At 36.7% G+C, this 15,195-nt stretch overlaps 1 protein-coding gene across 2 annotated transcripts in view; it reads right to left on the bottom strand.

Moving 5' to 3' along the window:
* Positions 1–15,195, bottom strand: part of LOC113947382 (protein cordon-bleu-like) — a 109,388-nt gene that overhangs the window by 41,513 nt on the left and 52,680 nt on the right. The window contains exons 5-7 of one of the 2 annotated variants that reach the window (XM_027643886.1): positions 14,043–14,087; positions 11,541–11,635; positions 8,189–8,272 (exon numbers count right to left, since the gene is read on the bottom strand). In XM_027643886.1, the coding sequence (XP_027499687.1) occupies positions 8,189–8,272; positions 11,541–11,635; positions 14,043–14,087 (224 nt within the window). The remainder of the gene's footprint in view (positions 1–8,188; positions 8,273–11,540; positions 11,636–14,042; positions 14,088–15,195) is intronic. The other variant, XM_027643887.1, reaches the window with a different exon arrangement.

Raw genomic sequence — 15,195 nt, 5'->3', positions numbered from 1 at the left:
ATACAACTCTTTGAGTCAAAGGAAGACCGGTAAGGGCCACTAAGCCTCATGTAGGTTTGACTTTGCATGACAAAACTAAGCCATAAAGTTCACTTAGGAAAACTTCCCCATCAAAGTAAAATGCATTGTGTCCTGTCAGCAAATGCTGTTTTGCAAATCCTCCCTCACCTGCTATAAGATATTATTGAGACATATGGTTTCACACGCTACCAAGCAGCTCAGTTTTGCCAACGAACAAATATGTGTGGAAATCATGAGATCATCTAATTAAAAGAAATGTTATTGTATGCCACTACTTTTAATGAAATTGAGTCTTCACTGTCCACAGAAGTGACTGGAAAGAAACCAAATCCCATTAGTGTTCATGCCCCAGAAATTGTTTGCAAAAGAAAAGAAATTATACCTGAACTGGTGTTGAAAATTTTTACTGTATCTAAAATCTACATATGCTAATAGAATATTTTAGACTAATATAATGAATCTGGGGTTACATGAGATTCAGATTATGCCACTACAAAAACAGGCTTTACTGTCTAAAAAAAATTTCCATTGTATAGTAGAAATATTGACTCGATGACATACAATTAGGTATTTCTGATTTTGTCTAGTAAAGGGCACTGGATAAATACACACTAATCCTTTCACTACAGTAGTTACTATTGGAAAGCTTCACAAGGCATATTCTGGGTATCTGTCATTGAATCAAAAAGAAATGTACTTTGCAGTGGAATGAGACTATCCCAAACTTAAACAAAAAATGTATTTTATGTACACAGAAGTATGTGAAAGACTGTTTTGAGGAATTGCATTTCTGCTTATCCAATTGCAGAAAGGCCCGATCCTGTGATAAACTTTTCTTTAAAGGTGGTATTTTCCCAACTGCTGCATGCTTGCTAGTTACACTAAGAACAATATTTTGAATGCATTATGACTGAATATGAATTGCATGGCTATTATAGACTATTAAGGGGCTGTAGTAATATTAAATACTAAGAAAGCAAAGCATGAGCGGTTGAGGTGTCACTAGAAAAATCTCAAATGGAATTTAAGTTTGTCTTTGGGTATTTTTTTAATGTGCTTTTATTAATGCAAATTAAAAGCCATTGGTCTTATTAGCTGCTGCTTTATTCTACTTTTTTTTTTTTTTTTAGTGAGTTAACTTCAGACCTTTTCAGTGAAATCAGTAACAAAAGATGAATCAGACATAAAAGGATTTGGGTGGTTAAGGGTGTGTCACCAGGTCTTAATTAAACATCCGAGGGAGATATCTGAGCCAACTTACACCAGACGGACTGGGTACATCCACAATATAGAGAATGATGCCGTGCAGCCCAGGTCTGAAAGCCTAACTTAGCGTGTTCTTGTTAGGTTGTGCCTCCCTAAATCACATTGGTTTTCACTTTCCCATCAATAAGCCTGACACATATTCCTGTGGAGAAACAATGCTTCTAACCTCCTGCCTAAACTCCACCAGGTTCCATAAAACTTTCAAATCTCTTCATCCTTGTAAGCCAAGGGGCTCGATCCAATAGGTGTGCTACAGGAGCAACCAGGTTCCACAAAAACGTAACTGCTTGAAGAGGGAGCTATAGGATTTACCTCTTGCCCTGTCCAAAGCCCTGCCCCAAGTTCAGTGATTCAGTAAGAATATGGTAAATTCAGGTCCAAAAACTTTGTACAGTTGAAAAAACCCAAACTTTTCCCTCTTGTGAGGAGGGCGAGATTATTCTCCGTTCAAGGACATGAACATGAGTTTAGCTAAAAAGAGACAGATTAGGGCATTCATCTGGGCAAGGAGCCATTTGGCTCCTCCAGTTCTAGTTTCAGTGACTACTTATTTGCTGGATGGAACATCTGCTTAGCATAAAACACAGAAAAACATCTCTGGTGCTGGCACTGGAACCCAGAGCTGCCACCACAGTTCATTACTGGTCTGAATACTTAAGCTTGCTCTTGCTCTCTCTTTCTGAGTCACTGAATATTTGGATATTTTTACAAAAGGGTGCTTCCCACATGAAGAATAGCTCACAGCTTTGTTCCAGGCAGTCTCCATCCCAGCAAGTATTTTGTTTTTTTTTACAAAGGAGGAAATAGTTCTCTGATGCTGATATCTCTAAAGGCAGAGAAGAGAACTTAGTTCTCTCACATTTTGTATAGCAGTGCTAGGTGGCAAGCTTCTAGAGTAAAAGCTTTAAATACCTAAATTTAACAGCTGAATTAAGGTTTCAGTCTTGAGCAGAGGCAAGTAACAGACAGAGATGGGCAGAGTTTAACAGGCAACTCCTGCTGTATAGATTCCAGTGGCTTCAAAATTTGGGAAAGCTGACTCTTGGCTGCTTAGATTCAGTATCCACACGCTCACACTGCCAGGTATTTAAAACAGGCACTACCAGTCAGAGTTGTTCCCAATTCCTTTTGTAGACATGACCCTACTCAAGCCCATTCAATTTGACTTGGTTCATTTCTTTACGTTCATCTCAGAATGTTTCTTCAGAATATTTCCTTCAAGATGTGCTGCTAAAACCACTGCAGGAACTGAAGTTTACGAGTTATCTTTAAAAAAGCAACAAGGTGAATGCAATGTGTTGTGATGATTTTACTCTTAACCGCACAGTTCTAAGTAAAGATACAGGTACTGGTAACCGATGACTACCTGGTAATATTTTTTTAAAATAAAACCTTAATGGTTGCAAAAAGTTTAGAAATGTGACTTCTACAAACCTCACGCTCAGAAGCCAAATGGAGGGAAGTCCACCCTTGATGATTTGTTTTCAAATCTCATGATCTTAAGCCACTTTTGTGTGGTGAGGGCAAGAGCTGACAAGTGATTTTTGAATACATGAAATTGGCAAGCACAAGCTAAGCAGCACAGACAGAACAGGGGTCAGCCGACATGTCTCTTCACCAGATACTGTTTTTAATAGCTTATAACTTCATCATACTTTAACCATGGATGCTGAGGCTTTCCATTCCAGGTGTCTGCCTCGGGCTATTTTTTTTTGTTTTTTGTTGAGCTGGAGTAGTTCAGCTGGTTCTGAGATGATTTTTTTTTTTTTTTGCACTAGCTCCAAGGACCTTTTCTTTGAAGAGGTCTAGTAACACCACACTTTGGAGCAAAAACTTGAAGTCTGGTGGCATGCAGCCATTGTTTCAAGCTCTTGCCTACTGCTATCATATAGTATAAGAAAAATCTAAAGATACTGTATTATGTAAAACTGTCTATGATTCACATGAATGAAGACAGTTAATATCCACAAAAGGAGGCAGATACAGCTGCATCTCTTTAGCAGTCATAATCTGGCTGAAAGGCACCTCCATGGTCTGCTTAATTTATCCCTCTGTTCTGAGACAGAATCAAGTATGTGTAGCTCATCCTCTAGAAAATTTTGGAGGTTTACAGGTGATAATAAGGATTTCATGGTCACTTTAATAACCTGCTCGTCTGTGAGACCTCCGTACAGTCAAATTGTTCCCCCTCTAGTATCCAAGTTAAATTTCCATTGCTAAATATAAAGCAAACTGCTTCCTGCCCTGCACTCAGTAGACAAGGAGAAACAAAGTTGATCATTGTCATCTGTGTTACCTACTGGAATTCTCTCAATGCCAGCCACAATCCAGTTGGCTTGAGCAAACCTTTTGTCTTACCAAGGCAAGTTAATAGTTTGGGGGCTTTTTCCACAGAGCATCACAGGATATCAAAATGAAACTAACTCTACCACAATGGTAAACCTCGTCCTGAGATACCTGGAATTTAATAAATCTCATTTTCTTCTAATCATATGAACAGCTGCACAAATGAAAACATTTGTAGCTATATCGTCCCTAGAGTCATCCTCTGGTATCTAACTACTGGTTTATAGGCATTCTGTAGTAAAAGACTGGGGAGAACAGACCAGACTGGGGAGAACAGACCAGACTGGGGAGAACAGACCTGTCTGCTGGAGACTCTCCATACTGCTTGGTGAGTTTTGTGATTCGCAAATAAAAACACGCTAAGCAAAATTGTTTCAAGGTCAGATCACTATCTACATCTTTGACAGTGTAAATAGATATCTCTAACTGTACTACATGCAACATAACTATCCCAAGATTTGATCCTGCTAATACCAAATAAAGACATCTCAAGCATTGTCAGGAGACCAAGAAGCAAGAATGTGAAAACAGGAATTTAAAGCAAATATAACTCTCAGATGCAAGGAAATATTAAAAGTGGATGGCTGTTAACTTCCATTTAGATGACAAGGGCAGTATTCTCATTCCTACTGACCTTAACAGTACCTGCCCATGTGCCACGAAGTCCTTCACAGTAAAGGGTATCAGCGGATCACCTGGGACCTGACATGGTTGAAGAGAAATCACATTTGTATAACTGTACTTGATCCTTCTTTCCAACCATTCTGAACTGAGAAAATGTATCATGAATGGTGTAACTCCTGCCATAAAGGAGGATGTAAAAGTTAGACTACAATTAGAGTACAAAGCTTTGAAAAGGTAAATCATATATGTTTTAAAAGCCTTTATAAGGAAAAGAGTTTTTGCCATCATTTAAGAAGTGATTGCCAAGATTACTAATGCACCAGAAGTTTCGATGACTTTTTTCAAACATTAGCAAACTTGTTCAAACTTTTCTTCTGGAGCACGATCTTGCAATTATACAGGTAATATGAAATAAAAAAAAAACCCCAAACATACCCTAAATGTATGTGATAACTGTTTGGTATTTAAAATTTTTTTTTTTTTTCCCTGGTACTTTTGCCTATGGACATATGTAATCATAGCATGGCAGATTCACTGAGCAGAGAACTACTGGACTATCTGCTTCATTTAATGAATTGAGCCTGTTATAGGTAACAACTACATTCAGTCATACACTGAAGACTAGGTGTTTTAAAAACGGTCCTGATGAAAGTCCTCTGCACTGCTGAAGCCCTGTTTGAACTAGAGAAACCTTGTGTGATAAGACTTTGTGCTGAAGTTTCAAATCCTCTGATAAGTATTCCTGGCTGTACTTCTAAATATTTTTTTCCCAAGCTGATTTATTACATAAACAAAGTCCACACCAGAACTACAGATCGTTCAGTCCTTGAGATGTGTTTTTTTCCACTCTCAATTTATGAAAACACAGAGGCCCAAAAATAAAAACAGCTAATTGTAGTACTGCTCCAAATGCCAGATTTCAACTATTTATTTGAGGACAGTGACACCAAGCGGCAGAGAAAACTCAAGTTCCTTTTTTCCCCTCCAGTTGTTCTTAACTGCAGCTCCTTCGGCACAGAAAAAGCAGAATACAGTTAACCGTGCTGCAACTTCCAACTGCTTTATTTTTTTGTTGTATTTATACCCCAGTGTATTTAAATAGCACTTGATTTTTGAGAAGTTGACCTCAATATAAAACTCATCTGCTTAGCACAAAACTGATTTTTTTCCCATATTAAGGAAAAGATTTCTTCTTTATTTACAATATGCTGTTGGATTTCATGTCCTTTACTGATGTGTGGTATAATGAACTGTTGCAGTTTGGGGATTTTCATGGCAAAGCCTTCTCTTGCATTTCAACAAGCTCTCTCTAAGATGTTAAAACATTCTTGTTTCTCCACCTTTATTTTTGTTGAATAAACATGAAGGGTCTCTTAGTTTTTACTCCTTTATTCCATTCCTTCATATTGCCCAGTTTAAAAATAAACAAAACAAAACAAAACCCCAAATCAATACCCTGAATAGAATTATTATTTTTTCTACATTTCAGGGCAAATCACCACCACATATTAGTGAGAAAAAGGTAGTACTTCATGAGTTACCTATTTTGTTATAGGCAGGAAAAATTTTCCTGATACAGTCAGTGTATCTCCTGGCACTATGCTGAAAGCATGCTTTCCTTTCAGAAATAAAACTGAAACTGGCATTGGTTACCCACATAGCAAATGCAAAATACTTTCAGATGACCCAAAACAGTAATTGAAAGGAGACCCGAGGTAACTGCAGAAGAGGAAGCCTCTACTGGATGACATTTTGCCAAGAATCCTACCTTAGCACAATGAAATTTCTATATAATGATCTCTAAATGTGCATTTCATATATATAGTTATGTAAGGTACCACTTATTTGGAATAAGAATACTCAGTTACACTGAAGAGATGAGATATCCTTTAAGCAAGCAGAATAACAAATTACTCTGAATGATCAAGAGTCTCAAAGTCTAGCCCATAAGGAACTCCTAAGCTGAATTTTTGAAAGTTTGAAGTTCTTTCACTGGTGTTTCCACTTGAATTTTATCTTAATAAAAGTTACCTATGCCAAGGTTACAGTATTAGAATTTTTCACTGAAGGCATCACAGTTGTTGACCTTCTTCTTGGAGCCCATCTAGCATCTTCAAAGGACGGACCTCCTGTGCTGCTGAAGTGGATCTGTTAGATTTCTTTTATATACCTTCTATGAGCTTGAACAGAATTGTACCAAAGTCAATGGAACTATGTCAACACAGTCATTTAAGTATGTGCTTATGTCTTAGCAGGATCAGTGTTCCTACAAATACAGGTGGTCAAGCCAGGAGTGAAAGACATAAACACTCAGCGAGGGCTACGCTGCTCTTGAAGATTAATTGCTCTTAAGAAGAAAGGGGAAGAAATTAAATCCCTGACATGTTCATGTAACTGAATAAAAAGAAAACATTTTCATCTCTTCAAGTGCCCTTTGCTCCCTTTAGAGTTGAACCTTTACAAGACACCTACATGTTCAAAACAGTTTTTTCATCGATGTCAGAGGAAAAAAAATTAATTTATGATTTACCCTATAAATTTCTCTAAAAAAGACATGTCTCTCTTCTGAGGAACACAACACACTTGTATAAAAGACAGTTGAGAGTATCTGAACTACCATCACCGTCACTTGTAATCCCTACTCTTTCTCTTCTTTCTCTTCTAGTACTTGGGTATCAAGATACTGAGATTGTTTTAAAATGGCACTGAATACAAACCACAAGATGATTTTATTTTGGCAAAGCTTGTGATGTTTTTTCTATACTTTTACTTAGTATATTTAAATCATCCATATCACCCTCTAACTAGGACTCTGTTACAGCAAGAGAGATCTATTAATATATTCATCTTTATAATGCTGCCTAAGTTTTTAGTGTCATAAGCAGCTTTCCCATTTCAGTAGTCTTTCATTAGGAAGTCTTCACAGATTTGCAGAGTTAGGTGTTTTTACACCTCACAGCCAATCACTCTTCCACCTACTTCTCCTTTTGGACTCCTTTTGTATTATGCTATTTATCAGAGATTTGTTCTCTCACTCTTCTGTTTTTTCCACACTTTTCTGTCACCCTTCTCTGTGTCTAGTGAGTTCTGTATTTTGCAGATCAGCACTCCTTTTCCAAAGACTTGTTTGTAAAAGGGGGATTCAGAGCTGAGCCTCACATTTCAGGCTTCTATCATGCCATCGGAGTCTTCTGCAGGTTTTGAAAATATGATAAAAAGTCATGTGATTAAAAAAAAAGCAACAAAAATACATGCCATTTATTATGATTACTAAATCCAGAACAGTCTTAGAAAAATATTTAGGATTCACACTTCCTAATTAGATGCCTAAATACTCATAAATTAGTAATATGTTAGTCACTTAAAAACCTTTCTAAATGCGGTTCGCAGGATTTTAGTACCCCAAACCCTACTGAGTACTTAAAAATTCTTTCTGTTCTTTCCAGTGTTTTAAATAAAAGTACTCTTCACCCCCAAAGTTTCTTATGAAACAAATGGAATGCTGCCATGCTGCAGAATTCATACATAGGGATCAAAATGAAAGGTGTGGTTTTATAAGAAAAAAGCCCCCTTTAAATGTCACTGATAAATGATAAAGACAAACATACTCTTGCATCATGCAGCACTGTCACTGTCTTCCAGTCACAACATATAACCTTGGTTAAAACAACTTTTTTCTCACAACAGCTTAGAATTTAGCATTGAAAAAACCCTTTTATTTACAGTGAAGCTGGCAAGTTTCATTTGAAGAAAACGCATTAACTCCATGAAGATATGCGAACTGTGCACTCACAAAACTAAACCTGCTAAAATATAAGCTATTTCTACTTCTACTTGGCCAAGCATCAGGAACTGCAGCGGTTTCTGGTTAATTCAAACTGCAGGATCTAATAGGAATGCAATAGCATCTACAAGCTGTGTTAGTACTTACATCCAAGCTTCCTTCACTTGTAGATGCTGAACTAAAAACATCCTCCTCACCACAATCTCTGTTCATCCTCAAGTATTCTTCTGTCTGCAACACAAATAAGTATCCTACAGAGCAGCAGCAAAGGAAACAAAACTGCAAAAACATGCCAGAGCAAAACACCAAACCCCATCACAGAACCAAGACAAACTGGACCTGATTGCTGAGAGACTCTGAAGTAGTCTGCAAAATTCTCTGATGTAGGCAAGGTGCTAAGAAATTCATTACCAGAAAGATTTAAGAACAATTCTTGGGCAAGGATGAAAATAGGTAGTAACTACTTCCTGTAATATTGGGGACCAGACTGCTAGTCTCTGCTATACCCACAGACACAGGGGAACAAGCAGGGAACTTCTTCCTTGCCATTTCTCCATGAAGGAACTGTTTCTGTGCGCTAGCATACACCCTGCTTAAGCCTAGATCCCATGATTGTCTGCTCAGGACCTCTGCTCTACTGGATTGCTTAGCAGTGCCAATTTGATCTGGATTTAGCCTCAGGTAAATGACTACATTTAACATCAAAAAGAAAGGGAGTTCATGCCACCTTTATGTTTTTTTATGCCAGCTGCAGGAGAACAGAGGGTAACTGATCCAGCATAAAATTAGAATGGAGAGAACAAGATGATACCTGATCTGGCATTAAGCCTGCCAGTACAAAGTTAACCGAAGAAATACTTTCAAGAAATTTGTATCAACCATGAGAATAGAACTTTGCTTTCATTCTGTGTCATGGTGTTTTCAATACAGTAGAAATTTTTTTTAGTAAACTTAGATCTAGTGTATTGTCACATCAGGATTACTGCTTTCAGTGAGTTAGCTGAGAAATAAAGCATGTGTGTGGGCATGGAAATCTGAGCGTAGGCCTGTAGCGTGCAGTGACACTTGATCCAGGACAGTTTGCAACACAGGCAAACACTCTTCTTCCCTTGCAAAAGAAATTGCCTTCCCCTTGTAAAAGCCTGCAACTCTGCAATACTTTGAACAATTCTTCCTATCAAATAGTTCAAAAATACAGACTGTGCATGACCACATACATACACACACACATCACTGCAAATCATAATGCAAACAAACAAAAAAATTAAAACAAATATGCAGAACCAACTTAAAGTCTAGTGGAGGAGTAAAAATGTAAGAATAACCATAAAGAGCAGAGTTTAGGCACTCTGGGGGTTTGATTCCAGTTCCCTGAAATCACAATCCCTTCATAAACTTACCAAATCCTTTCTTAAAAACACTTTAATTATTTACCTTCATTCTGCTCAGTCTGTTCAGCAGTTTCATTGCTGTTTGGGATAGAAACCTTTCACAATACCAAGTCAGATGTATTATGGCTATTTATTTAACCCCTGCTTGCTCCTGTGTGATGTGCTGTTCTTCAGTTTTCAGTACTTCTACCATCTATTGGGTTTCAGACTCCCAGAGGTTTGTAAAAGGCAACAGTGATTTCCTTGCTTGACTAAACAAAGTGGTTGATTTAGTTTCTTTTCCTAATGAGTAACTGACATTTGAAAGTAAGAATCCAGCACAGAAATGACCAAGAAAAATCAATTAACTTGTCAGAACTAACAGCAAGAAAGACTTAGACCTTTTCCTCAGATTTAGAAACTTTCTCAGACTTTCTCCCAAGTCAAGTACTACTTGTAACCTAATTCATCCTCAATATCCTTAGCATCTATTAAAATGTGTATTTTAAAAAACTCATAGTATAGCCTACTTTGCCTTTGATTAACAAACACAAGAAAGAGAACAGAAAAAAAAGAGAAGAGTTTGCTATCTTGAAACACTCATCCCAAACTGCTGTGAAAAATCCACTGCAGTAACCACAGAATTAGGATACTTCATATCAATGTTTTCTAAGGTTGTAAGCATAAATAATTTAAAGGTTAAATCTGATCTGCTTCAGGAGCTAGAACTCCAAGGGCAGACTTCATACCCAAGTTTGCAAAAATTAAATCAGAGGACAAACAATGATGCAGAAACTGCTTGCTGTAATATAACTGATTCTTCCAGAGGAACTACAGTCCCATAGCATCCTGTAGAAGCTCAAGCTGAGCTCCCTTGTTTACTTGATTCTTCCAGGTAAATACAGCATTATTGCTCCACTTATGCCTTTTTTCCCTTCTAAACTGGAAATATTTTCTGTAGAAAAACCACTCTGACAGTTACTGACTTCTTATCTCATAAAATACAGTCTCCATGTGTCCTTTATAGGATGGTAAGAATAGTTCAGCATCTACGACAGATGTAGTTTTTCAACACAGTAATTCACAATGTTCATAAAGGAACCTATTCCCCAGCAAAAGCACTCCAAATTTGATCATAACCAAAAAGGCAAAGAACTAATAGAGATTTTGGAAAGCTTTCACAGTTTAAAAACATGACTGAGAAGACTGGAAGGGTAAGTGAAACACCAGCCTATTAACAGGCATTTGTTTCTTACTGCCACTTAGTCAGACACACATTTTATAATTCCACTCCAAAAGCCCTGAAGGGTTCTTTAAACTAGACAAAAGAAAATTCCCTTTTAATCTGACATCCTAGAGTATTAAATACTTTACAATCAAAATTGGTTAACACTATTATTTTTAGAAAAGTATGAAGTTAAAAGCCCACTGTTTTTCTGTGTTCTTGAGTCAGAAAATTTTCCTGTCTTTTATTTCTGTGAGAAATGAAAAATTCTCATATAGGTTTCTCAATAGAAGATAATTATTTTATATGAAATTTCTACATTTTCCAATTCAAGATTACAAACAAAGTTTAAAATGTCTAACATACTCCAGCAGACATTGATCCTTCAGTTCACTACTGCAAGTTACTTCTACACCAGATTTATCGGCTTTACAGACTTGGAGATGGCAATAGCATGACTGCACGGAGCTTCCCAAAGGTATAATGCTTTAAAAAAGAGATTATCACCCATGCACAGAAGAGGTCATAAGACACATCTACTTGATATCTTAATTGTTTTGTATTACATCAGTTCTTTCATAAATGCATTTTATAATCTGAGCAGTACTAATAAGCAGACATAGGTTGCTTGAAACTATGGCCTGTTGTTAACACTTATTGAACCCACAGCATTAAAAAAACAAAGGAAAAAGTAAATGGTCAACATGCTTGACTCCTTCAATAAGCAGCTGATATCTCCATCAGGCTGCACTGATTACACACAGTTTATGCACCTGTTAACAGATTACTTACTCCCTGGAAGGAAAAGGAAGGCAGGCCAAAAAAATGGCACCCCCCCACAGACGTAACAGATTTAGAACGAAACAAATTCTCTTTACTAAGCAGTACACTGCTGAACACTTACCTTGCTACTTCTTCTATCAGCGTTAAACAATCCCAGAAGTCGTGTCTTTTCTTTTTCTATTGCATCATTGCTTACTGAAGCCTTTCGATTTGGTTCTGAAACAATTTTAATGGAATAGTTTTTACATTTCTGAAATAAAGATTTGGTATTTTAAAGCATCCTAGATTGGTGCTGGATTTTTTTTAAGCTGGAGATGTTATGGACTGGATTATCTAAGTAACTGCCAGATCTGTACTTTATTTGTCATCAAGCTTTTATTTGTTCTAGTATGTTCCAAAATCTAATTGAGGCAAATGGAATAATTTAATAAACTGCACTAAGTTTTCAATCACAATTCAGTAACCGTTATTAAAAGGCAAAATATGAGCAAATTGCTTAGTCTTCAAAAATGCTTGTTGGATGTCTCACTTAAAACTCATAGAGTACTGTAATACTAAAAAACCCTAACACCTAAAAAAAAGATGATATAGTGAATGTAGTGAATGTCTTTAACAATTCACAGGTGTGACTTAATACTGTGAAGTTAAAGGAAAGATTCTCAATGTGGATTTTGATAAAGCTCCATAAATCAGAAAAAGACCTTTCCCTTGAAAACAGGGCTCTACTTAGAACTTAGACCAGCTGATTGTGTTCATCTCTTCTTATCTTGGTGCTTTTACTTCAGGTGGGAAAAAACGGGACTTTATAGTTATTTCAGGCTGTAAGAGCTCAAACACGTGACTGCCTTGAACCTGCTTAAGGAACTGTATGAATTCTCATTCTGTTTTATCTCCATTTTCCCTCTTCAGTTTCTCATCTGCAAGCTGGATGAGCAAAATGATACAGTCATGGAGTACAGGAAACAACCACGTTTCCCATTCAATATACAGACTGTAAAGCTCTCTCGCTCTTTTTAATGGACTCTGCACAATGCTTGAAAATCTTTCTCTCTGGTTCCAAACACATCAGAGCATTTCACTAGCATAGGGAAAGTTTAATTTGCAGGGAAGAATTTTATTTTGTTAATATTTTATTTGCTTAATAACAATTAAGAAGCAAATTCAAAATTACTTTTTTGTCAACATAAAATAAAGGTTTCCTTCACAAAAAAAAATCCTAATCCCAGAACTCCTCTAAACTTATTTGCATATCACACAAAGCACATGATTTCCACATAGATCACTACTGCATATAAACAATGTCAGGTGTTAGAAGGTGTTAAGCACATACAGTAGTTCAAAGTGCAGCAGAACTGTAAAAATGATGAACTCAAAGGAAAACAGGGAGAAACTATCCTTAAGAAAGGCTACAACTACACTGATACCAAATACAGTAATAAAATAATACTTCTCTTAATACTAAGCACTGCCTATGCTCATTTGTTCATCAGAAACTGCTGGTTTTCTGCTTGGGGCTGGGCTGTAACTAGATATGGATCTTGATTCGCATATTCACATAGTCTTCAACTATAAACAATAATGCTGAAAATCTAGCATAACTAACGTCAGGAACAGCTCATTATCAACTGTGCCATTAAGCAGCGTATAATCCCAATAAACTGGGATTTAAACACAGCCAGTAGTCCCAAAACAATGAGTCTTCATTAATCTGTACCACTTTTTCTTAGACAAATACAGTAGATATTCCCTCTAGCATTAAACTCCATATAAGAGGAAGCCACAGCAAGTAATGACAGAAGATTAGGGGGCATAGTACTCCATTAGTGAAGCCAAGATGCCATGAGCTAAGAGTTGCTCAATGGCTGCCACCCACTGGAGGTGGGCTTCCTTTCTTCCTTCCCGAAAATTTAAAGAAGTATCCAGTTTTATTTTGGTTATGTTGTGTCTACTAGTAATGCAAAGAAGTAAAGCCAGTTAAAAATTAACCATGCCTTTCTTGAGGATAATTAATTTAAGCAATGTATAAGAACAGAGTTAGTGGAAGAAAAGGACATTCTAAATATACACACATTTTCTGTTTAACTAGAAGCAGAAGCAGAGGTGTAATCTAAACAAACCCCACGTACCGTAACAATTCAGAAGTCAGCATCTTTTAGGTTATCCAATGTGTATATATAAATTTGATATTAAAATGCCTTGCTGCGTGTAAATTGAAAACAGTGGAAGATCTCCTAGACCTCAAAATATTCTACCTTTGCTATTAAATAAATTTTCAACCCAAGAGACCTCTGAAATGTTAGTAATTCTGAAATTCAGCTAATCATGCTTTAGGTAACCTGAACAGGCTTGGTATCTGTATAGAAACATATCATACTACAGAACAGTTAAATGGCAGAATTTGTTAATCACTGGCATCTTAATGACAATTCCTGAAGAGCCAGTGTGTTTGTTTTGACCAGCAGCACAGACACATAAACGACACTTTGAAAAGAAAACACAGATTGAAAATAGCTTGTTTCTCCACAGCCATTTACTCAACATTCTTAAAGATCTATTTACGAAACCCATATTAAACATAGCGTGAAGTGACAGACAGTTTTCCTTCAGCAGTATTGTACAGTACCTCTATAGTTCAGAGAAGGTTCAGACTGAGTTTTTGATGGAGGAACTGGAAAAGGCAGGCAATGAAAGGATAAGAGAAAACACATTAAAGTTCTAATATTGCCTTGTAAGGCACAATATTCATTAATTATTACTAGCGCTTTTTTTGCTAAGTATTACAGAAAAAAATGTTGACTGACAACAAACATGCAGAGCTGCTACTGAAGCAGTTTAGCTGTGTTTGTATTAATTCCTGATTCACTCATGAAGGTGCTTCAACTGCTAAATCGAATTAAGTAAGCAGGTGGCAGCAGAGCTTGTCTTTTAACAATTCTTCAGCATTTGGTGTTTCTGTTTCAGGGAAGGAAAGACTGATGAGTTTTTCTAGAATCTGCTCTTACAAGCACAGCCTAAGCTTTTAGCACCTCTAACGCCTTACTTGTTAGAGGGAAAGTATTCAAAAAATCTGTATGTTCTGATAACTAAACAGGCTGGATAACTACTCAATGCACAATTCATTGACCAACAGCTACTAAAACCAATGGGTTTATTCTTCTTGGAGATTACAAATGAGAATATGGAAGAAGGAATTTGATGAAACAAAGGAAACATTTTTGTAAATTTTATGTGCATTTACTGTTTTTTTCAGACACCACAGTACAGAGTAACAGGAAGACAGAAAAGGCTGAAACACACTCAGGATCAGGAGGATTTTATCATAGTGAAAAGTACTGAAAGGTTAAAAAAGAATAAAATATATATTAAAAAGATCTAATGTAGAGAGCAGCACACTATAAAGTGTAATATAATTTGCTGCTATAATCCCGGCCCTGTAGTAAAGTCTTGGTTTTGACTGTATAGGCTACAACCAGATTCAAGGACCAATAGTGTACAAGCATATATGTCATCCTTGTCGTTTGAAAGGAAAGACTTTAAGGCAGAAGTGTAAGTAATGGGAGTATGTTGAACGAATCCTGTTGAATACTCTGCCTGTTCAATACATTGCTCAAAAATGGTTAGCTTAATTACAAGTAAACGTCTTAAAACAACAAACATGCAATTGAGCTATGACGTTGTCAACCTCTTTTTTGAGTATCTTAACAATTCAAAGGAAAAGGAGATATTTAGTTTACTTAGAAGTCTAAACTCATTGAAATTTGACTCGCACAGAGGTA

Source organism: Corapipo altera, unplaced genomic scaffold, assembly GCF_003945725.1.
Source record: "Corapipo altera isolate COAL_440 unplaced genomic scaffold, ASM394572v1 24b, whole genome shotgun sequence".
Taxonomy (NCBI): Eukaryota; Metazoa; Chordata; class Aves; order Passeriformes; family Pipridae; genus Corapipo; species Corapipo altera.
This window is presented reverse-complemented; position numbering and strand designations above follow the sequence as displayed.